The sequence below is a fragment of the Tachyglossus aculeatus genome, chromosome 1 (assembly GCF_015852505.1).
Source record: "Tachyglossus aculeatus isolate mTacAcu1 chromosome 1, mTacAcu1.pri, whole genome shotgun sequence".
Lineage (NCBI taxonomy): Eukaryota > Metazoa > Chordata > Mammalia > Monotremata > Tachyglossidae > Tachyglossus > Tachyglossus aculeatus.
Genome location: NC_052066.1, coordinates 71,153,011 through 71,174,976, shown reverse-complemented (window position 1 = coordinate 71,174,976; position 21,966 = coordinate 71,153,011). Strand labels below are relative to the sequence as shown.

At 42.6% G+C, this 21,966-nt stretch overlaps 1 protein-coding gene across 1 annotated transcript in view; it reads left to right on the top strand.

The window, feature by feature from the left end:
- The window catches only part of LRCH3 (leucine rich repeats and calponin homology domain containing 3), a 166,422-nt gene that overhangs the window by 96,888 nt on the left and 47,568 nt on the right, over nt 1-21,966 (top strand). Inside the window, exons 4-7 of the mRNA XM_038745265.1 lie at nt 10,088-10,193; nt 10,497-10,633; nt 14,471-14,580; nt 20,131-20,224. Of these exons, the coding sequence (XP_038601193.1) occupies nt 10,088-10,193; nt 10,497-10,633; nt 14,471-14,580; nt 20,131-20,224 (447 nt within the window). The remainder of the gene's footprint in view (nt 1-10,087; nt 10,194-10,496; nt 10,634-14,470; nt 14,581-20,130; nt 20,225-21,966) is intronic.

The following is a 21,966-nucleotide window of genomic DNA, read 5'->3' as shown; positions in this document are numbered from 1 at the left end:
GAGCCCCACGTGGGACAGCTTGATTACCTTGTAACTACCCCAGCGCTTAGAACAGTGCTTTGCACATAGTAAGTGCTTAATAAATGCCATTATTATTATTATTGTTATTATTAAGCGCTTAGTTAAATTCAGTGCTCTGCCCACACGTAGTGGAAAAAGCCTAGACCTGGGAATCTATCCATTAGGCCACTCTGTTCTTGGACACAGTAACAGAAAAATTTGAAGTTGCCCTGGATGCAGACTTGAAGTTTAATTAATTCTGTTCAGTCCTTCTAAATTAATTTGGTTCATCCATGGTCTTTCAGCTCAGCTGACATCAAGCAGTAGTATTTGCAGTGTGGGCAGAGAATTGTATTAAGTACATGGGAGAGTACAGTAGAAAGATCACTGCCCTCTCCTAGCTTGAAGTCTAGTGGAGGAGTCAAACATTAACCTAAATTACAGATAGAGGAAAGGGAGATTTGTGAACAGGAGTTATTGCTTAAGTAACAGGATATGTAAGATATGTTTTTAAGTGCTGTGGAAGATGCTGAGTACTGAAGTGCTGAATTGGCAGTTGGGAGGATATGAGCAAGGAAGAATTAGACAGTATTTGTCGAAGACTTCCTGGAAGAAATGTGATTTCAGAAGGGCTTTGAAGATAGGGAGAAAGTTTCAGATGGGGTGCGGAAGGGATGAGTAAGAAATCAGCAGTGGAAGAGATGAGAATGAGGCCCAGTACGTTAGCTTTAGAGGAACGAAGAGCGGGAGGTGGGATACAGTGGGAGAGTAGAATGAAAAAGTTGATTGAGTGCCTTAAAGCAGATGAACAGGAATATTTTCCGTTGGGAATAGTAACTACTCAACTGGTCTCATTGTCTCCCACGGTCTAGTGGGAAGAGCACAGAACTGAGAGTCAAGAGACCTGGGTTCTAATCCCAGCTCCGCCACGTGTCTGCTGTGTGTGATCTTGGGCAAATCACCCAACTTCTCCGTCCCAGTGCCCTCATCTGTAAAATCCAGATTGAATACCTATGCTCCCTCCTACTTACATTGTGATTCCCATTTGGAGCAGACACCTTGGTTCATCTGAATGTGTTGAATCTATCTCAGCACCTAGCACGATGCGTGGCACATTGTGAACACTTAACAAATATCACAGTTACTACTAATCGGGTGATTTGAACCTGCCAGAAGAGGACACATATGATCCCACATGGTGAGCATGTACTCACTACAGCCTCATGGTCAGATTAGTAGAGATCACCTATGCATATCTAAATGGACATATCTCACTTTTTCTAATTAAGCTTATCTTCTGAAGGAATGCCTTTAAGTGCCCCAAGATATGATCAGGTTAACTGTTTTGAGGAGAATTTTAAACATCGTGTAAGTTGATTAAAGCTAGAACTTTCAAGTGGCTCTTTCAAAGTGCATGATTTATACATGGCATTGTATTTTAGAACCCCTGTCCTTTAATAATGTTGATTTATTTTATTCTGACTCCTGACGCCTGAAACTGAAAAGCCCAGTAAAATAAATTATTCTAAATTTAGAATACTGTAAATACTTTACTGTGGTACTTTACAATAATCTATTTTACTCTGCTTTTCATAGTCTCAATAAGATAGAACACTTTTTTGATTCTTTCCTAAACTCAGATTCCTTAACCTTTGCTATATTCTTTGTTTTAAGTCAGTTGTGATTCATTTATGTAGAAGCTTGGTGAGATTTAATAGATGTTATCAGTGTGTATTAAGGGTCTGAAATAACCCAGCATTGTGATTTTTTTCATTTTTGATATTCTTAAATATGAGCTTAATGGAAATAATGAGCCTTCTGTTCTATGGGAAATGATAAAAAGAAAATCTTCTATCTTGTAGCAGAAATCCTCTGTGGTCCCTTCGGAAAAATGTCATTAGGGAACCCGTAAGCCCTCACGTAGTTACTCGTAGATTAATACTTATGCTCTTATGATGAGCAGTTAATAATCACATTCCAGAAGGACCTAATAAATCATCTGGCCCAACTCCATTCCTCCTAGCAAAAACCAGTGGATTTCTAACTTAATATGAGGCCCTCCAGAGAAAGTAACCCCAAAATCTCCCTTGACAACCAGTCCAGTGCTTAACAGTCTTTTACTGACGGACAGAAAGTTATAATAATAATAATGATGATGGCATTTGTTAAGCGCTTACTGTGTGCAAAGCACTGTTCTAAGCGCTGGGGAGGATACAAGGTGATCAGGTTGTCCCACTTGGGGCTCACAGTCTTAATCCCCATTTTACAGATGAGGTAACTGAGGCCCAGAGAAGTTAAGTGACTTGCCCAAAGTCACACAGCTGACAACTGGCGGAGCCGGGATTTGAACCCATGACCTCTGACTCCAAAGCCCGGGCTCTTTCCAATGAGCCACGCTGCTTCTCATGAGCCACGCTGCCTCTCGTGAATGAATAATAATGAAGTTATGAATAATAGCTAATGAAATTCCTTGTTAAAGCTCGTGTGTTTACTCTGTTTTTGTCTTAATACGGATAGTGAATTATCATCTGTATGAAAACAGTTCATACGATGATGTTAATAATATTGATGGTATTTGTTAAGGTCTTAGACTGTGGGCCCCATGTGGAATAAGGACTGTGTCCAACCTGATTATCTTGGTTTTACCCCAGCACTTAGTACAGTACTGGCACATAGCACTTAACAAGTACCACTTTAAAAAAAGTCAAGTAAGTATCTTACTATCAATGAATCTGTGGTTTTTATTGAGCGCTCACTATGTGCAGAGCACTGTAATAAATGCTTGGGAGAGTGTAATATAACAGAATTAGCAGGCACGTTCCCTGCCTTTAATGAGCTTACAGTCTAGAGCATACGCCAAACACTCTTAATCACTGGGATTGAAGCGAAATCGACTGGACAGGCCCTGCCACACATGAAGCCCACAGTTTAAGAGGGAGGGAGAGTGGGTGTTTCATCCCCACTTAACAGATGTCGAAATGGAATAATAGAGAAATTACATGATGTACCCAAGGTCACACAACAAGCAAATAATAATGATGGTATTTGTTAAGTGCTTACTATGTGCAAAGCACTGTTCTAAGCGCTAGCCGGGATACAAGTTGGTCAGGTTGTCCCACGTGGGGCTTACGGTCTTAATCCCCATTTTCCAGATGAGGTAACTGAGGCCCAGAGAAGTGAAGTGACTTGCCCAAAGTCACGCAGCTGACAAGCGGCGGAGCCAGGATTAGAACCCATGACCTCTGACTCCCAAGCCCGGGCTCTTTCCACTGAGCCAGGCTGCTTCTCTGGTAGAGCCAGGACTAGAACCCTGATCTCCTGACCCCAAATCCCATGCTCTTTCTTATATCTATTCTATTTATTTTATTTTGTTAGTATATTTGGTTTTGTTCTCTGTCTCCCCCTTTTAGACTGTGAGCCCACTGTTGGGTAGGGACTTTCTCTATGTGTTGCCAACTTGTACTTCCCAAGTGCTTAGTACAGTGCTCTGCACACAGTAAGCGCTCAATAAATACGATTGATTGATTGATTGATTCTTTTGCTGGACGACAGTTGCTCCTCAGTGTCCATGCAGATGATTGTAAACGGTTCGAATATTACTACCTGGCAATACTGGCAGTTACTGCCTGACAATAAGTCTGAAGAAACGGGAGGCCAATTTCAGCCTTCACCGGGGAAGCCCTACCAAGCTAGCTCTCTTCCTCCCTTCAAGGCCCTACTGAGAGCTCACCTCCTCCAGGAGGCCTTCCCACACTGAGCGCCCTCCTTCATCTCCTCCTCCCCATCCGCCACTGCCTTACTTCCTTCTCCTCCCCACAGCACCTGTATATATGTATATATGTTTGTACGTATTTATTACTCTATTTTATTTGTACATATTTATTCTATTTATTTTATTTTGTTAATATGTGTTGTTTTGTTCTCTGTCTCCCCCTTCTAGACTGTGAGCCCACTGTTGGGTAGGGACCGTCTCTATATGTTGCCAACTTGTACTTCCCAAGCACTTAGTACAGTGCTCTGCACACAGTAAGCGCTCAATAAATACGATTGAATGAATGAGACCCATGTGGGACAGGGACTGTGTCCAACCCAGTTTGCTTGTATCCACTCCAATCAATCAATCAATTGTATTTATTGAGCGCTTACTGTGTGCAGAGCACTGTACTAAGCGCTTGGGAAGTACAAGTTGGCAACATATAGAGACAGTCCGTACCCAACAGTGGGCTCACAGTCTAAAAGGGGGAGACAGAGAACAAAACCAAACATACTAACAAAATAAAATAAATAGAATAGACACGTACAGGCAAAATAAATAAATAAATAAATAGAGTAATAAATAACATATACATATATACAGGTGCTGTGGGGAAGGGAAGGAGGTAAGATGGGGGGATGGAGAGGGGGACGAGGGGGAGAGGAAGGAAGGGGCTCAGTCTGGGAAGGCCTCCTGGAGGAGGTGAGCTCTCAGTAGGGCCTCTCAGTAGCTCCAGTGCTTAGTACAGTGCCTGGCACATAGTAAGTGCTTAACAAATGCCATTATTATTGTTATTATTTTTATTATTATCATTGCAGTGTCTAGCATATAGTAGGCACTTAACAAATATGATAAAAAGATATTCGGACAGCTATATATCTGTATAATCCCATCTTTCAAGCACAACAAAATTATATGGTTCTTAGTTACATAGACAAAGAGGCAAATGGAGCAAATTCTCAAATATCCAAAAAGATTAGAACCAAGGGTAATAGTACAGCAGCCTATTGGTATTTTCCATTTTGACCCAGAGGGTCAGGAAGAAGGAGGCTTAAAAAGAAAACCTTGACATTTCCACCTTCATCTGCACCCCCTAAACTGCAGTGGGAAGATATTTATTTTTAGCCTGTTCACCCCACTCACATTCCCGCATTGTAGGGGTAAAAGAGGAAGACTGTCAGATAATACACTCATATATCGGAAAGAATTTCAGTTATCTGAAAATTTGAATGTCTCATTTTCAGATAGACAAGAGTTTGTTGTATGTTAAATTCATAGGGGCCAGGCAAACATTTTTCTAGGCTATTATACCATACATAGCAAAATTCTAAGTTATTGGGCTTGCTGCATTGTAACCCTTTCAGAAAATAACACTTTTGCCTATTGATATGCTTTTTCTCATTCCCTTTCTGGTTTTTCTTCTGTTTTTCCCCTTAACATTCTCCCTCTATTACTATTCTATTGCAACTGAATGAGTGAATGAATGAATATTGAAGGGTATGTGTTTCTGTGGCCCTGGGGTGTGCCTGTAAGCCCGTTGATTTCTTTTGTGGCTCAGTATGAGGTTTTGCTTTATGTTTTTCTCTCAGTTAAGCAATGTTATTTGAGACCACTGTACTAAATACTTGACAAGATACAATGCAATAGAGACTTTTTTTAATGACATTTGTTAAGTGCTTACTTTAGGCAGAGCACTGTACTAAACACCTGGCAAAATACAATGCAACAGAGGGTTTTTTAAAAAAGATATTTTTTAAGTGCTTACCATACGTCAAACACTGTTCTAAGCCCTGGATACTGTTTTAGAGTTGGTAGACACAATCTCTCCTCACAAGGAGCTTATTGTCTATAGGGGGAAGCTTGCGTTCAGTGGTGTTTTTGGAGGTGGAGTAAAAGGGGAAACCAAAAAGGTGGGGATGGGGTGGTAAATGTATCGTTTTGAACATAAGTTTTTTGAATGTTAATGTCCAACCATGTAGTGGGGTGATCCATCTTGATGTAGAAGTGTATGTGCTTATCTGTGGGTTATGATTTATGAGGATGCAGATGGATAAGTTATTCCATGTGTATATATCCGTGTGTATATCTGTGGGAAACAAGTCTGTTTGTGTGGACCTGTTGACGTGGGTCTGGGTATGTACGTGTCTGAGGTATTTCTGAGCTCACATGTCTTCCTGGAGATTTTTCTTTGTATGTGCCCGTTAATGTGTGGGTTTGTGTGTCGGTAGGAGTGGGGAGGTTTATAGTGTTCCTCACCCCCATTCATTCAAATGTATTTATTGAGTGCTTACTGTGTGCAGAGCACCATACTAAGCGTTTATCACCCCCTCCGTTCCCTAGAGTTAAGGTCAGGGATTTCGGGTCTGACCAGTTTTCTTGATGGAATGGGGACAGGAATGGTGAGAGAGGAAAGAAGACCTGGACTCCGGTGGCTTACTGGAATAGAGGTTAGGGAGTCCAATAAATGTGTTTTAGGAAACCTTAGACTATGGAAAGGAGACGTAGATGACAGAGAGAGAGAGAAATCATTCTGATTCTCTCACCTTCATCTGGACCACCTTTTGAGGCCCCTCAGGGGGGCTTTGGGTTTTTTCTTGCAAATCAGAAAGCATGGGGAAGAGGAGTGATAGGCTTTTGTGACAGATGGAATATGTGGATTGCATCAGAGGTGAGTCGAGGCCAATGCCCAGGTTATATACCTTGTGAACCATGGAGGTAGTGGTGTTGTCTGCAGTGATGGGAAAGGCACGAGGAGTGTGGGGTTTGGGAGAGAAGATGAGGCGTTCTGTTTTGGACGCGGTAAGTTTGAGGTGTGGGCGGAACATCCAAGTAGAGATACCCTGAAGGCAGGAGGAAATGTAAGACTGCAGAGAAGGAGAGAGGTCAGCTGGAGAGGAAAATTTGGGAATCATCGTGTAGATAACAGTAGTTGACGCCGTGGGAGAGAATGAGTTCTCCAAGGGAGAATAAATCAATCGGTAATATTTAGTGAGCACCTGCTTTGTACTGTACTGTGTCCTCGAGGGAGTACAATAAAATTCTTGGCCATCGTGGAATTTGCAGTCTATCTGGGGAGACAGACACTAAAACAAATTGCATATAGGCGGAAGCAATAAAGTATAAAGAAGTGTACCTAAGTGTTACCAGAAGAGAGGTGCCCAGCCACCTGTCATTACTCAAGTGCTTAGGTGACACAGGAATGCTGAAGTGGCAGTTAGGATAAATGTCCCATCTAGACATCATCATCATCATCATCATCATCATAATAATAATAATAATAGCATTTATTAAGCACTTACTATGTGCAAAGCACTGTTCTAAGCACTGGAGAAGTTACAAGGTGATCAGGTTGTCCCACGAGGGGCTCACAGTCTTAATCCCCATTTTACAGATGAGGTAACTGAGGCCCAGAGAAGTGAAGTGACTTGCCCAAAGTCACACAGCTGACAGTTGGCAGAGCTGGGATTTGAACCCGTGACCTCTGACTCCAAAGCCCGTGCTCCTTCCACAGATCCACGCTGCTTCTAAGACTTGAGGGCAGGGAACATGTCTACCAAATCTGTTCTATTGTACCCTCCCAAATGCTTAGTACAGTGCTCAGCACACAGTAATTGCTCAATATATACAATTAACTGACTGACTGATGTGAAGTGGGAAGATGCAAGATTATTAAGGGAGGGCCTCCTGGAGGATATGGGATTTCAGAAAAGCTCTGAAAATGGGGAGAGAAATGGTCTTGTGAATATGAGGGGGAAGAAGTTCCAAGCAGAAGGGGAGGCGTCATCAAGACATCGACAGGGAGAGAGAGAACAAGGCACAGTGAGTTGGTTTCCTTGAGAGGAATGAAGTCTGTGAGGTAGGGTGTAGTTGGAGAACAGTAAGGATAAGTAGGAGGGGGCCAGAGCCTTAAATAATAATAATAATAATGATGGCATTTATTAACCGCTTACTATGTGCAAAGCACTGTTCTAAGCGCTGGCACAGGATACAAGGTGATCAGGTGGTCCCACGTGGGACTTACAGTCTTAATCCCCATTTTACAGATGAGGGAACTCAAGCTCCGAGAAGTGAAGTGACTTGCCCAAGTTCACGCAGCAGACAGGTGGCGGAGCCGGGATTAGAACCCATGACCTCTGACTCCCAAGCCCGGGCTCTTTCCACTGAGCCACGCTGCTTCTCTAGAGCCAGTGTGGTGTGCAGTTTCTGTTTGATGCAGACAGGAATGAGCAAACATTGGAGGACTTGGGGAAATGGGAGAGAAGAGAGCATGTGGTGGATGAGCAGAGATCCGCTTGGGCAGCACCCCCAGCCCCCGATATTACCCCGCTCCCCCCAGGAGTTTTCTGGCATCCCAGTGGGCCAGCGTGGTCCTAGTTTGGGGGTTCTATTTAACTTGAGCCACTTCGGTATAATCCTGTTTATTTTAAACTCCATTTCCATGCTTGTAGAGGCAAGCCACTCTCCACACCCCTTTGGAAAAATGGGATTGATGATATTTGCTCCATTATGTACATAATCAGTACATCATGAGGAGGAGCACGGCCTAGTGGAAAGAGTACGGGCTTGGGAGTCAGAGGACCTGGGTTCTAATCCCGGCTCCTCCACTTCCCTGCTGGGTCATCTTGGGCAAGCCACTTGAACTTCTCTGTGCTTCAGTCTGTGAGCCCACTGTTGGGTAGGGGCTGTCTCTATATGTTGCCAACTTGCACTTCCCAAGCGCTTAGTACAGTGCTCTGCACACAGTAAGCGCTCAATAAATGCGATTGATCGATTGATTGATTCAGTCTCCTCAGCTGTAAAATGGGAATTCCTTTCCTGTGCCCCCTACATCTTAGATTGCTTACCCCCATGTGGGACAGGAACTACGTGTGACTTGATTAACTTGTAGATCTACCCCAGTGCTTAAAACAGTGCTTGACCCATAGTAAGTGCTTAACAAATATTGCTGTTACTATTTTATTTTAAAACAGGAATCCACAAAGCTCTTAGAGCTCCTTAGGCATATTATGTAAATATAAGGTGTCATTGGTAAAACCATCATAATAATTTTACTCAAGTTTTGGGGTTGACCCCGTACTGACTACTCCATCAATCAATCAATCAGTCGTATTTATTGAGCGCTTACTGTGTGCAGAGCACTGTACTAAGTGCTTGGGAAGTACAAGTTGGCAACATATAGAGACAGTCCCTACCCAACAGTGGGCTCACAGTCTAAAAGGGGGAGACAGAGAACAAAACCAAACATACTAACAAAATAAATAGAATAGATATGTACAGATAAAATAAATAAATAAATAAATAGGGTAATAAATATGTACAAACATGAATTGCACAACACCTCAATTCTGCAGTGACTTCTGCTACGTTCACATTAGCAAAATAAACACAATTTATCGATCTTAGTCTCTGCAGCTCATCAGTGTGTCTTTGGGGCCAAATCATTTAGTGACGGATCAATCGGTGGTATTTATTGAGTGCTTACTATGTGCGCGTCACTGAACTCTAAGCACTTGGGAGAGTACACTGCAGACACATCCCTACCCGCAAAGAGCTTACAGTCTAGTTTAGAATAATTTACCCAAGTGATGATGGGAGGACTTACATCTTTTCTTAGTAGTACAGCATTTTACGTTGGTGGCACGCCCCATAGTTGTGGTATCTTTGTCATGCACATTCTTTGGACCCACTTCATGTGGTCCAAAATTAGCTGAAATGATTTACGGAGTATCCCCACTATATTTTTTATCGTAGGTTCTTGACTGCTCGTTGTGGGCAGGGAACGCGTCTATCAACTCTGTGCTAAACTCTTAATACAGTGCTAAGTGCTTAGTACAGTGCTCTGCACACAGTAAGCGCTCAATAAATACGGTCGAATGAATATGTTGTACTCTCCCAAAGGCTTAATCCAGTGCTCTGCAGACTGTAAGAAGCCTTCAATCAATACGATTGATTGATTACTCACACTGGGGTTTGGGGTATGGGCTTTCCATCTCACAATTTTGAAAATTTTGTTTTATTATGTTTTTGCTTCTGTTTAACTTCAAGATCTGTAAAGCAAGACAATTACAGTAAAGACTTGCATAGGTAGATCCTTTTTTTAGACCTACTTGGGATCTACTTGCTCAAACTGCCCATCCTTGTCCAAGATCCAGAGTATATTTTTTATCTCCACCTGCAAAATTCATGCAAAGATCCGTAAGTTCATATGCAATAATTGGTGGATGTTTCCAAATAGAAAATACCAGAGGGAACTGTGGGAATTGTTTGGATGCTATTGAAAACACGCATTTGAATGTTACAGCAGTTGTTTGGTTTGTTTCCCTTTTGATTCAGGATGTGAGTTGTAATGAAATTCAGACAGTACCTCCCCAAGTCGGCAATCTGGAATGTCTGCGGGATCTCAACATCCGAAGAAATCATTTAGTGCGTTTACCTGAAGGTGAGGAAGGAGACTGGAAGGCCAAAACGACTATTGGACATTCTGTAAACACCCACTGAGTAACGGGTATTCTTCAAATATAAAAAGGGCATATCCTAAATATTTGTGGGTTTTGAGGGTTGGTTTCTTTTTTTTTTTTCCAATTTGACGAGGTGGATTTGAATCCTTTGTTTTTTCACTATGGACACTTTTGTTTGTCTGGAAGATGTGTATAGTCATACCAACATCTGTGATTGTTCCTATGATTTTTGACTCAGCTTTTAATAATTCCTTGACTAAATATTTCCATTTCTGCACACACAGAGCTTGCAGAATTGCCTTTAATACGGTTGGACGTCTCCTGCAATAAAATTACAACGATCCCTGTTTGTTATCGCAACCTCAGGCACCTACAGATGATCACCCTCGATAACAACCCCCTACAGTCTCCGCCAGCACAGGTGTGACATTCATCGTGAAGCAGACAAAGATGCCGTCGGTGTCGTTTTCATTTAAGCCTTATGCTGAGAAGGAGAGAGACACATGGCAAAGAATCGTGGCTTCTCCTTCTTCACTGATGGGGATTTTTGGTTTAAGTTTTTTCTAATGAAATCATAATTTCGGATTGATTGGAAGGAATGTAATCAAAGCAACTCACGAGGGGTTGGGAATAGAACATTATATAGTTATATATAGTTATACATTTAGAGAGAGAACATTAGTTATATTATATATTGCATATTTATCATCAATCATCAATCGTATTTATTGAGCGCTTACTATGTCCAGAGCACTGTATTTATATATTTATATTATAAAGCGCTTAATACAGTGCTCTGCACACATGAGCGTTCAATAAATATGATTGAATGAATGAATAGTTAACTTTCTAAACTGAAAATCTTTTCAAAAAAAGGTAGTTTTCAGGCAAGCAAACTCCTGCATCAATCTAAAGCTTTCCCCCCACCGAAGGATACAGTCTTCCCAGTAAAAGAGATTTCTTTGTAGGGCTTCTTATAACTCAGAAGCAAAAAAAAAAAACAAAACACTGAGAGCAGACCCCTTTTTCTTTGGAATAGAGCTCTCTGTATCTCTACACCTCTGTTGGCTAAAAGTCATAAACTAATTTTTTAGACCAATAGAGCATTTGTCATTTATTCAGTAGAAGGCACAGGTTGAGTGAAGTGGTGGTTTCATCTAGTAAGTGTCCCTAACAGGTGACTCTAAACAACCTTGTAGATAGTTTTAGAGATTGTAGAATTTTCAGTAAAATTTAGAGGGCCGAGATTGTGCATCGAGAAGCAGGAAATCTACAGTTGTGGCTCCAGTTCTTCTTGGTCCACACAAGGCAAATGGTTTATTTAGCTCTTTCTGTGTGGAGAGCACTGTACTAAGCACATGGGAGAGTACAATAACAGATTTGGTACTCACTTTCCCTGCCCACAACGAGTTTACAGTCTAGAGGAATGGAGGAGAGGACGAAACCAATACATTCAGCCCTCCAAAAATGGATTGGCTGCATTCTTGCAAAATCCTCCATTAAGGAAACGGGGGGGCGGGGAAGAACTCACAGTACGTGATGCAGCATGCATGCGCACAGATGTTTCTTCTGCCACTGCATCGTGATGTATCCAAATAGGCTGACTCACATTGTTAAATGAAGCATTCCCTAATTTTCCAACAGAGTTCTAGCCGGAGCACATAATGAAAACCCGCCACTTGGCAGAACTAGACATAGGGGCCAACGTTTCATTGTGAACACGGAAGGTGGAAAGGGAGCGGGGATTTTAGGGTATGGGGGATGAGGACTAAGAGGGGACAGGCTTCAAAGAGATAATAGGCAAGAAAACCATGATTTGGGGTCTTTTTAGTCCTAATAATAACTATGGCATTTGTTAACCGCTTGCTGTGCGCCAAGCACTGTTCTAAGCACTAGGGTAGATAGAAGGTAATCAGGTTGTCCCACCGGGGGCTCACATCGTAATCCCTATTTTACAGATGAGGTAACTGAGGCACAGATAAATTAAGTGGCTTGCCCAGGGTCACACAGCAGACAAGTGACACAGCTGAGATTAGAACCCACGCCTTATGACTCCCAAGCCTGTGCTCTTTCCACTAAGCCACACTGGAACTTCTCATCAGGTCTTGTCAGAGAGCAAATGTCTTAGACCAGCTCAAACAGCTGTGGAGTGAGCCTTTATTGAACTAGGTGCATTTGGAAAAAAATTCTATAGCATAATAATTGAAGTAGGCTCTGGTCTTCATGTATGGATGGTACAATTAGAGAAATAACTTTTTGGTGGAAGATGTACAGCGAGATCTTGATCGCGACCTTTTTTTTAATTGGTGAAATTGTTTCATTGTGGTGAGGTCTGATTGCCTCATAGGTCTTCCCGACTGACATGTTATTTCTTTTTTTCCTCTATTTTTAACAGATTTGCTTACTTAGATCTTTTTCATTCTAACAGTGACAAAAGAGAAATTCTTGGATAAACTTTGTTTGGGGATTAAACCAACCATCCCTTTCAGTAGTTCTTATGTTCACACCAGGAGTGAGAGCAGAAAGTACAAACATAAGACGTTGTAAAAAATCAAAGGATCAGACCTTGCCTGTCAAAGTTTAACAAGGATCCTAGTTAAAGATGTCAATACAGTAAACACTGTGGACATTTGTAACAACGTGAAGTCCAGCATACCAGCTCATTTAACCATCACTGTAGTTTGATTTGGGACAAATTGTGAGCTATTAATACTATAGAAATTAAATGCAGCAGTTGGGTTTCAAGTAAATAGCCTGCTTAACCTGTGAAGAAAATCTTGAGTTCCTTACTAATATAATTCTGATCAAGGTGAAGATTGACCCTTACGTAAATCCTGCAAACCTTTTCTCTAAAAATCTTTTATAGTTGCTGCAGGATTTTAATTCTAAAAAATGGCCTCCTAAAGGCTGGGATGCTGCCTTCATGCCTTCATTGACCAAACACCAAATTCAAAATGCTAAGTATGTTGAGGGTTCTAAATCCCACTGTCCCTTTGTGCATCAGATTCAACATCTACCAAAACAAAACCCTCCCCAAAAAACCAAAAACAGGTGCCCAGCAAAATGCCTGGATATTTTGGCAGTGTGTATTAGGTGATGAGAAAGTTATTATTTCTACTCTGGAGACTTGCTTGAAGTTGAGAGGAAAGAGAGTTTCTTTGTAGTGACCTATAGGATATCATTTTAACATTCCAGAAAAAAGAGCAACAGCATAAGTGTTTCAAAATCATGTTTACAGGAGAAAGTTTGTTCCCATTTCCAAGTTGAGATCCCTTTATAATAATAATAATAGTGATGGCATTTATTAAGCGCTTACTATGTGCAAAGCACTGTTCTAAGCACTGGGGAGGTTACAAGGTGATCAGGTTGTCCCACGGGGGGCTCACAGTCTTCATCCCCATTTTACAGATGAGGGAACTGAGGTCCAGAGAAGTGAAGTGACTTGCCTAAAGTCACACAGCTGACAGTTGGCGGAGCTGGGGTTTGAACCCATGACCTCTGACTCCCAAGCCCTTGCTCTTTCCACTGAGCCATGCTGCTTCTCCATTCAATCGTATTTATTGAGCGCTTGCTGTGTGCAGAGCACTGTACTAAGCGCTTGGGAAGTGCAAGTTGGCAACATACAGAGATGGTCCCTACCCAACAACGGGCTCACAACGCCCTTCCAAAGTGTGTATTGTAGTTTCTCTACTATATGATTCATACTGACGTATATCGCAGTCCTTTAATGTGATTTTGAAGTAATAGAATTAACCATTATTTTAAAGGGTTGAATAAAAGATGATTTCATTTTCCCTTTTGAAAAATGGAGAGATTGTGGGGAGTGAGGGAATGAGAGGGAGGGGAACTCCTAGGGAAAACCTCACGGAAGATCCTCTGCTTGTGTTTTGGGAAAGGAGGAACCTGTTCAATGCTCCTCCTTACTCAAAACACAAGAGGCCTAGCTTCCTGGCTCAGCTCTCGGGCTAAACCAGGGCAGTCGAGCTACTTAAGTTTTCGAACAGCTCCGATTTGAGGTCCTACTGGCTCCATGTATTTTTGTCGTCTTACGACTTGCTACCTGCAGGGTAGAAAACAAAATTTCATAGGGATTTCTCTCTTTTTCTCCCCTCTCCAGTGTATGTTGGGCAAGGGCTTGTACAAAAAGAATCGTCTTTTTTCTCCCCTTTCCAATGTAGACAGAAAGAATCGTCAACCTTTTAGTTAGGTAGTGTGTTGACCACAAGGCTATTACGGGTTTTCTTTCTGTTTTCTCTAGATATGCATAAAAGGTAAAATACACATATTTAAATACCTAAACATAGAAGCGTGCAAGAGCGTGCCAGATCTGCCTGATTATGACAGAAGACCCATGGGATTTAGCTCTTGGTAAGTGTGCTTCTTTATCCCATCGCTGTTACTTGGGGAGTGATAGAAACTAGAGCCATCAAAGTAGTTGCAGCATCGCACAGTCGGTCGATGGTATTGAGTTCTTACTCTGGACTGAGCAGTGAACTGGGTGCTTAGAATAATAATAATAATGATAATAATAATGGTTTTTGTTAAGTGCTTACAATGTGCCAAGCACTGTTCTAAACGTTAGAAAGAATACAGTACAGTTCAGTATAGTATATTAAGCTTTCTGCCAAGTAGTCTGGCCTAAAAATGTAGTAAGACTGATGCTGATTGATAGACTAGATAATGAGTGCTTAGTTAGCTCATCATTGTGTTTCCATTATAAGTGGGCATTCATTATTGTGGTTTGAAGAAATGAAGTAATGGGAAGGTGGTTTTTGATTAGTTTAGTTGTGTTTAATGCATTTATCAGAAATTATTTGTGAATTGAATCATTTGTACATAACTTTGTGTAGACTTTGTTTTCCCATTCTTGCGTCCTTTACCTTCTTGTTCCATTCCCATCTGCTGCATTCACTTATGTAATTACCCCAACTTTTGGCATCATTTTTCTAAAATGAAAGCAAGTTATGGGATCCTTTGGGGTTGAATGTTCTGTCCTTTCTCCTCTTGCAACCCAAGTCAACGCGTCTCTCACTGCTTACAGTTATGTGGTACAAAAAATTGTCTTATTTTCTTCTCAAAAATAGGGGTGGGACAGTTACGCAGTAGAGGCAAGCAAGTAAATAAAGCATTTTCTTCATATTCTAAAATGCCTTTGGTTACATTTTTATAAAATATTTTTGAGATAATGTTTTCTCCAAGTGTAGATCAAAATGTGCCGTTTTGGCTGCTTCACCCCTTTTACACAACAGCATACGTATCTGAATGGTGATGTGCACTGTATAAAGAATGACTGCAAGCAGATATGCCCCTCATTGAGCTTACAGCAGAAAAATGTAGGTAAAAGGACAAAAGAGACCAGAACTAAGGAAAGGACATATATGAGTTATAATCAGACTTAAAGCATCAAGGTCCCAGATGACAAAGCCTCAAGACTGAATCCAGTAAGAAGTCACTTTCAGATTTTTGTTATCGAGAATATCCCTTAATGCGGAACTGACAAAGCTATCTAAAAATTCTTATTAATAATAATAATGATGGCATTTGTTAAGCGCTTACTATGTGCCAAGCACTGTTCTAAGCACTGGGGGATACAAGGTGATCAGGTTGTCCCACATGTGGCTCACAGTCTTCATCCCCATTTTACAGATGAGGGAACTGAGGCCCAGAGAAGTGAAGTGACTTGCCCAAGGCCACACAGCAGACAAGTGGCAGAGCTGGGATTCGAACCCATGACCTCTGACTCCCAAGCCCAGGCTCTTGCCACTGAGCCACACCGCTTCTCTTGTTCTGCTAATGGTTATGATCCTATGGGGAAGAGACCCCCGGTGAAGTCATACTGCTTACAGGGCTTATTTTAGCCGAGACATCTAATAAAAAATGCAAAAATAAAGGAGAAATGTAGCGTATTGTGTAGAGTTTCTGAAAAGCACGGCATAACTCATTGCCACTGTGGTAAGTTTCTCAAAAAAAGGAGTTAGGTGCTACAGGGGAAGATGGGGATGATCAGGGAGAGAGGAACCGGAGAGCCGAGTCCTGGAAGAGAGAAGGGGTGTCGGGAACCCCAGCCTCTTCAGAGCAACAGCTTAGCCTGGCTCGCTCCGTCGTCTGACCCCCTACCCTTCCCACTCTCCCAGCCCGAGCCTCAACCAGAAGGGGAGAGAGAAAAGGGAGTTCAGGAAATGCGACATTTGTGTCTCTTTAACCAAATTGCTCCCTCTTCCTACCTCATCCTGTCTCCATCTCCCCCGGCCGAAGCTGGAGAGGGAAGGTGGAGTTACAAGAGAAGGAGCGAGGCCTAGCGGCTAGAGCACAGGCCTGGGAGTTAAGAAAGTCATGGGTTCTAATTCCGGCTGTGCCACCTGTCTGCTTTGCGACCTTTGGCAAGTCACGTCACTTCTCTGGGCCCCAGTTACCTCATCTGTAAAATGGGGATTGAGACTACGAGCGTCACATGGGCCAGGGACTGCATCCAAACCGATTTGCTTGTTTCCACCCTAGAGCTTAGTTCAGTGCCGGGCATATAGCGCTTAACAAATAGCATAATAATAATTATTATTGCGATTATCAATTAGCTGCGAGGCACCTTTTTAAAAGACCAATACCGCCTGCTCCAGTCCTCAGAGGCATTTGAGGGGTTACAGAGCCCCCATCTTTCCAAGGTGCCCACCGCTCCAGGAGAATTGGGGAGAATGGATCTCCTGATCAGGGAACGGAGCGGAAGGGAAGGGAGGAAGGGGGAGTTCCCACCCAACGGCTCCATCCCAAAAACACGGGGTGTGGTGCGGGAGCAGTACAGCTCCGAGGACTTAGCCTCAGCCGGCCGGCCGGGAGATGGCTTTGTCCTCAAAATTGGTAGCCAAGTGCTCCCGTGGCAGGGGTGGGGAGACTGAAGGAACCCCACCACCGAATCCTCTGAGCAGTTGAGCGCTTAGAACGGTGCTTTGCACATAGTAAGCGCTTAATAAATGCCATTATTATTATTATTATTGAGAGAAGCAGAAGCTGGAGGCCTCGGGTAGCCCGTTCACCGGGTGCTGCTTTCTGACGGGGAGGGGAGGGGATTGTTGCTAATCAGTCGATCACTCACACCGCAGGCAGAGCCGTAAGTCTCTGGAAAAATAAAATGCGAAATGAAATACAGTAGGCGTAATCCATGCCCACGAGGAGGTTGCAGACAGTGTTTGGGCCTGTAGACGAAACCGTATTTGCCTCCAAGAAGAGTCAGATGGGACTCAGAAACCAGAGGTTGCCAACCCCTGTTGTGAAGGGATGATCTTTGGAAGTTGAAAGTACCCATTTGGCTAATTGTTTGGAAACTTGTTTTCATGCACTTCTTCAGTGGACCCTTTAGTGAGTCTCTCTTTACTCAGAAATATGAGCACATTTAGAGTTGAGTAATAAGAGGCTTTTGTGGGTCAAAATTGCCAAGATTGCCAAATCATATTTACTTCATTTCAGTAACTTTGTTCTTCATCTGGAGTTTTGGAAATAAGCCTTTTATTCTGTCCAACACTGTAGTTTTCCCCTTGCATTTTGTAGAAGGTACAAGTGTGTATCCGTCTCCTCATCCAGCGGTTTTAGTGCTCCTAGCACCTTAAGAATGACATTAGCTGGAGAATGAACTGCACTTAGTTCAGAAGAGCAAATGCTCAAGCTTATGTGTCTCTCTGGGGCGTCAGGTTCCTGCTTGGCAGGCCGACCGTTGTCTCTAGAGATGCCATTTGCCCAGGGTCAGACAAATCCCTCTGTTGTTCTTGTCACTAGCAACAGATGGCCTCTCTTAGATTTGTCTAGGTATCCGGCCTCATTGGCTAAAATGAGCTTATGTTTAAAAAAACCCCATGGGATACTGTGCCCAAAGAACACAGTATGGGAACCGGCTTATTCTCGCCCTTTGTTAAAAATAAGAATAATAATAACAATAATGATATTTGCTAAGCAGTCACTATGTGACAGGCCCTGTTTTAAGCGCTAGGGTGGACACGAGCAAATTGAGTTGGACACAGTCCCTGTCTCACATGGGGCTCACAGTCTCAGTCCCCATTTTGCAGATGAGGTAACTGAGGCACAGTGAAGTGACTTGCCCAGGGTCACACAGCAGGCAAGTGGCAGAGCCGGGATTCTTTCATTCATTCGATCTTATTTATTGAGCGCTTACTGTGTGCAGAGCTCTGTACTAAGCGCTTGGGAAGTACAAGTCGGCAACATATAGAAAGGGCCCTACCCAACAAAGGGCTCAGAACCCATCACCTTCTGATTCCCAGGCCCGTGTTCTATCCACTGTGCCGTGCTGCTTCTCCTCAGCAGGCCGAATGCTGGACACAAAATAGAAGTTTTCTGAAAGATCCCATTTTAAAATCAAACCATTAAAAATAGATTTCTGAAGCCATGGCTTCAGAAATCTCCAAGTGCTTGCCAAATGCTGGTTTTGGGATGAAAGACACGAGTCATAATTTGTAATTTAATGATTCAGTGCTATTTCTTCAGCATCCTCAGGCCTATAGGATTGTTTAAGATGCTACACGAAGCATCTCAAGTGAGGACCCACGGGGTCTCTCTAAAAGGCAGCCCTTGTAACAGCCCGGGCTTCATTAAAATGGGTCCGCTTAAAAATACTAAGCACTCATGGCATCGTGAGGAGGCCAGTGTTCTCAGCCATAGAAGGCAGGGAAAATAGGCAAGCAGAAAGTGGGGTGTCTTGTGAGACAGAGGCAAGAGGCATTTTTTTCTTTGTTTTCCTTCCTGCACAGTTGCCCAACAATTACTCACAAGTGGTAGGTAGAAGGGACTCTTTCCAACTGCTTGGAAGGCAGTGGTGCCTCAGGTGGCAGAGGAAGAGAGCAGGGTGAGACGGGAATAGGGAGCACTTAGGATGACTTTCATTCATTCATTCAATCGTATTTATTGAGCGCTTACTGTGTGCAGAGCACTGTACTAAGCACTTGGAAAGTACAATTCAGCAACAGATAGAGACAATCCCTACCCAACTATGGGCTCGCAGTCTAGAAGGGGGAAGACAGACAACAAAACAAAACATGACTTGTACTCCTTTAGATCCTTCTGAAGAAAGTGGTAAGGCTCACATTCTATCAATTTCCCTGCCATAAAGGGCCAACTTTACTGTATTTGTGTTTGTCTATGTATTTGTCAGTGTTGTATGTGTCTCTGTATTTATATTTGTGTCTATGTATTTGTTACATAGACATTTGTACTCCCTCCCTTGCTAGACAGAGTATCATGTTTGATATTTCTCGATGAAATGGTTTGCATGGCCTAGTGGATCTGCACAGGCCTGACAGTCAGAGGACCTGGGTTCTAATCCCCGCTCTGCCACTTGTCTGCTGTGTGACCTTAGGCAAGTCACCTTCTTCTCTGTGCCTCAGTTCCCTCATCCTCAAAATGGGGATTCAGTGCCTTTTCTCCCTCCTTAGATTGTGAGTCCCATGTGGCACCTGATTATCTTGAATCTACCCTAGTGCTTAGTACAGTGCTTGGATACGTAGTAAGTGCCTAACCAATATCACAATTACCATTATTATTATTTCCACACTATGATGGTATAGGCTATAAAATGTAAAGCAACAGCAATTAGGAGACGGTTGGCTCTCCTTGTCCTGAGGCTTTAGAAGAGCGTTTCTAAGAGGAGAAATTAAAAACAGTGCCTCTTAAATTGAGGCGGTATAAAATGAAACTGAAATTTACTAAAGGAAATCATTTGTAAAGGAACTGTATTCTATCATGTATTTGGCATCGTGCTGAATATCAAGGGAGCCCTTCAGATTTCCCTAACTTATGAAAGTATTGTTTTGGTTAACATATTTTCGTCATCTCAGATATACCGTAGATATTTGTTACAATAGAAATAGCGCTAAACGAATCAATGTGTCTATTTTATTTTTGCAACTCTTTACTCGACAGCCATGAAGAACTCTACTCAGGACGCCCATACGGAGCCCTCGATTCAGGTTTCAACAGTGTGGACAGTGGTGATAAAAGATGGTCAGGGAATGAGGTAAAGTCATCCACCTCTTTTACACACATGTGGATATTCATTAACAGTCCCAGAACCTAGAGAAGATAAAAGACAAAAGCCCCAAGAATTTGTTGCAAAGTCATATTTTAATAATGTAATTCAGATGCTGTCTTTGGTTTATAAAATGAAAACTCTCAGTCATATCTTTATATGATATTTGTTATTATTATTCTCCCCTCCCCATCCCCCCACCTTACCACCTTCCCCTCCCCACAGCACCTGTATATATGTATATATGTTTGTACATATTTATTACTCTATTTTACATGTACATATTTATTCTATTTTTTATTTTGTTAATATGTTTTGTTTTGTTGTCTGTCTCCCCCTTCTAGACTGTGAGCCCGCTGTTGGGTAGGGACCGTCTCTATGTGTTGCCAACTTGTACTTCCCAAGTGCTTAGTACAGTGCTCTGCACACAGTAAGCGCTCAATAAATACGAGTGAATGAATGAATGAATCATGTTCAAGCTGTGCCTGGAAGAAAATAATTTCCCTTTAGTGTATACTTCAAAAGAGCCAATTTATCAAATAATTATCAAAATTGTTATGGTATTTTTGAAGCATGCACTAGGTGCCAAGCAGTAAGCTAAGCACTGGGGTAGACACAGGATATCAGATCAGACATCAGTCAATCAAATCGTATTTATTGAGCGCTTACTGTGTGCAGAGCACTGTACTAAGCGCTTGGGAAGTACAAGTTGGCAACATATAGAGACAGTCCCTACCCAACAGTGGGCTCACAGTCTAAAAGACATAGTACTTGACCACACGGGGCTCATAATCATGAGAAGTCGAGAGAGCGGTTATTTTACTTCCGTCTTATAGATGAGGAAAGTGAAGCACAGAGAGGTTAAGTGACTCGCCCATGGTCCTACAGCAGGCCAGTAGCGGAGCTGGGACTGTAAGCTGGCTGTTTCCCACATCCATGCTCCTTCCACTACTCTGTTATCACCCCTCAATCAATCAATCAATCAATCAATCAGTCGTATTTATTGAGCGCTTACTGTGTGCAGAGCACTGTACTAAGCGCTTGGGAAGTACAAGCTGGCAACATATAGAGACAGTCCCTACCCAACAGTGGGCTCGCACACCCCCACCCCCATCCTGCCTCTTAGTCCTCTGCATCTCCTCCATGAGGCCTTCCCCAACTAAGCCCCCATTTCCTCTTCTCCCTTCTGCATCACCCTTGTACTTGGATTTCCACCCTTTATTTGCCCCTCCCTCAGCCCCACAGCACTTAATGTGCATATCTGTAATTTATTTGTGGTAATGTCTGCCTCCCTCTCTAGACTGGAAGCTTACTGTGGGCAGGGAACGTGCCTACCAACTTTGTTATATTGTAATAATAATTGGGGTATTTATTAAGCGCTTACTAGGTGCCAAGCACTATAATGATGGCATTTATTAAGCACTGTTCTAAGCACTGGGGAGGTTACAAGGTGAGCAGGGTGTCCCACATGGGGCTCACAGTCTTCATCTCCATTTTACAGATGAGGTAACTGAGGCACAGAGAAGTGAACTGAGCCACGCTGCTTCTCTACTAAGCGTTGGGGTAGATGCAAGATAATCGGGTCCCACATTGGGCTCTCAGTCTAAGTAGGAGCAGCGTGGCTCAATGGAAAGAGCCCAGGCTTGGGAGTCGGAGGTCATGGGTTCTAATCTCGGCTCCGCCACTTGTCATCTGCGTGACTTTGGATAAGTCACTTAATTTCTCTGTGC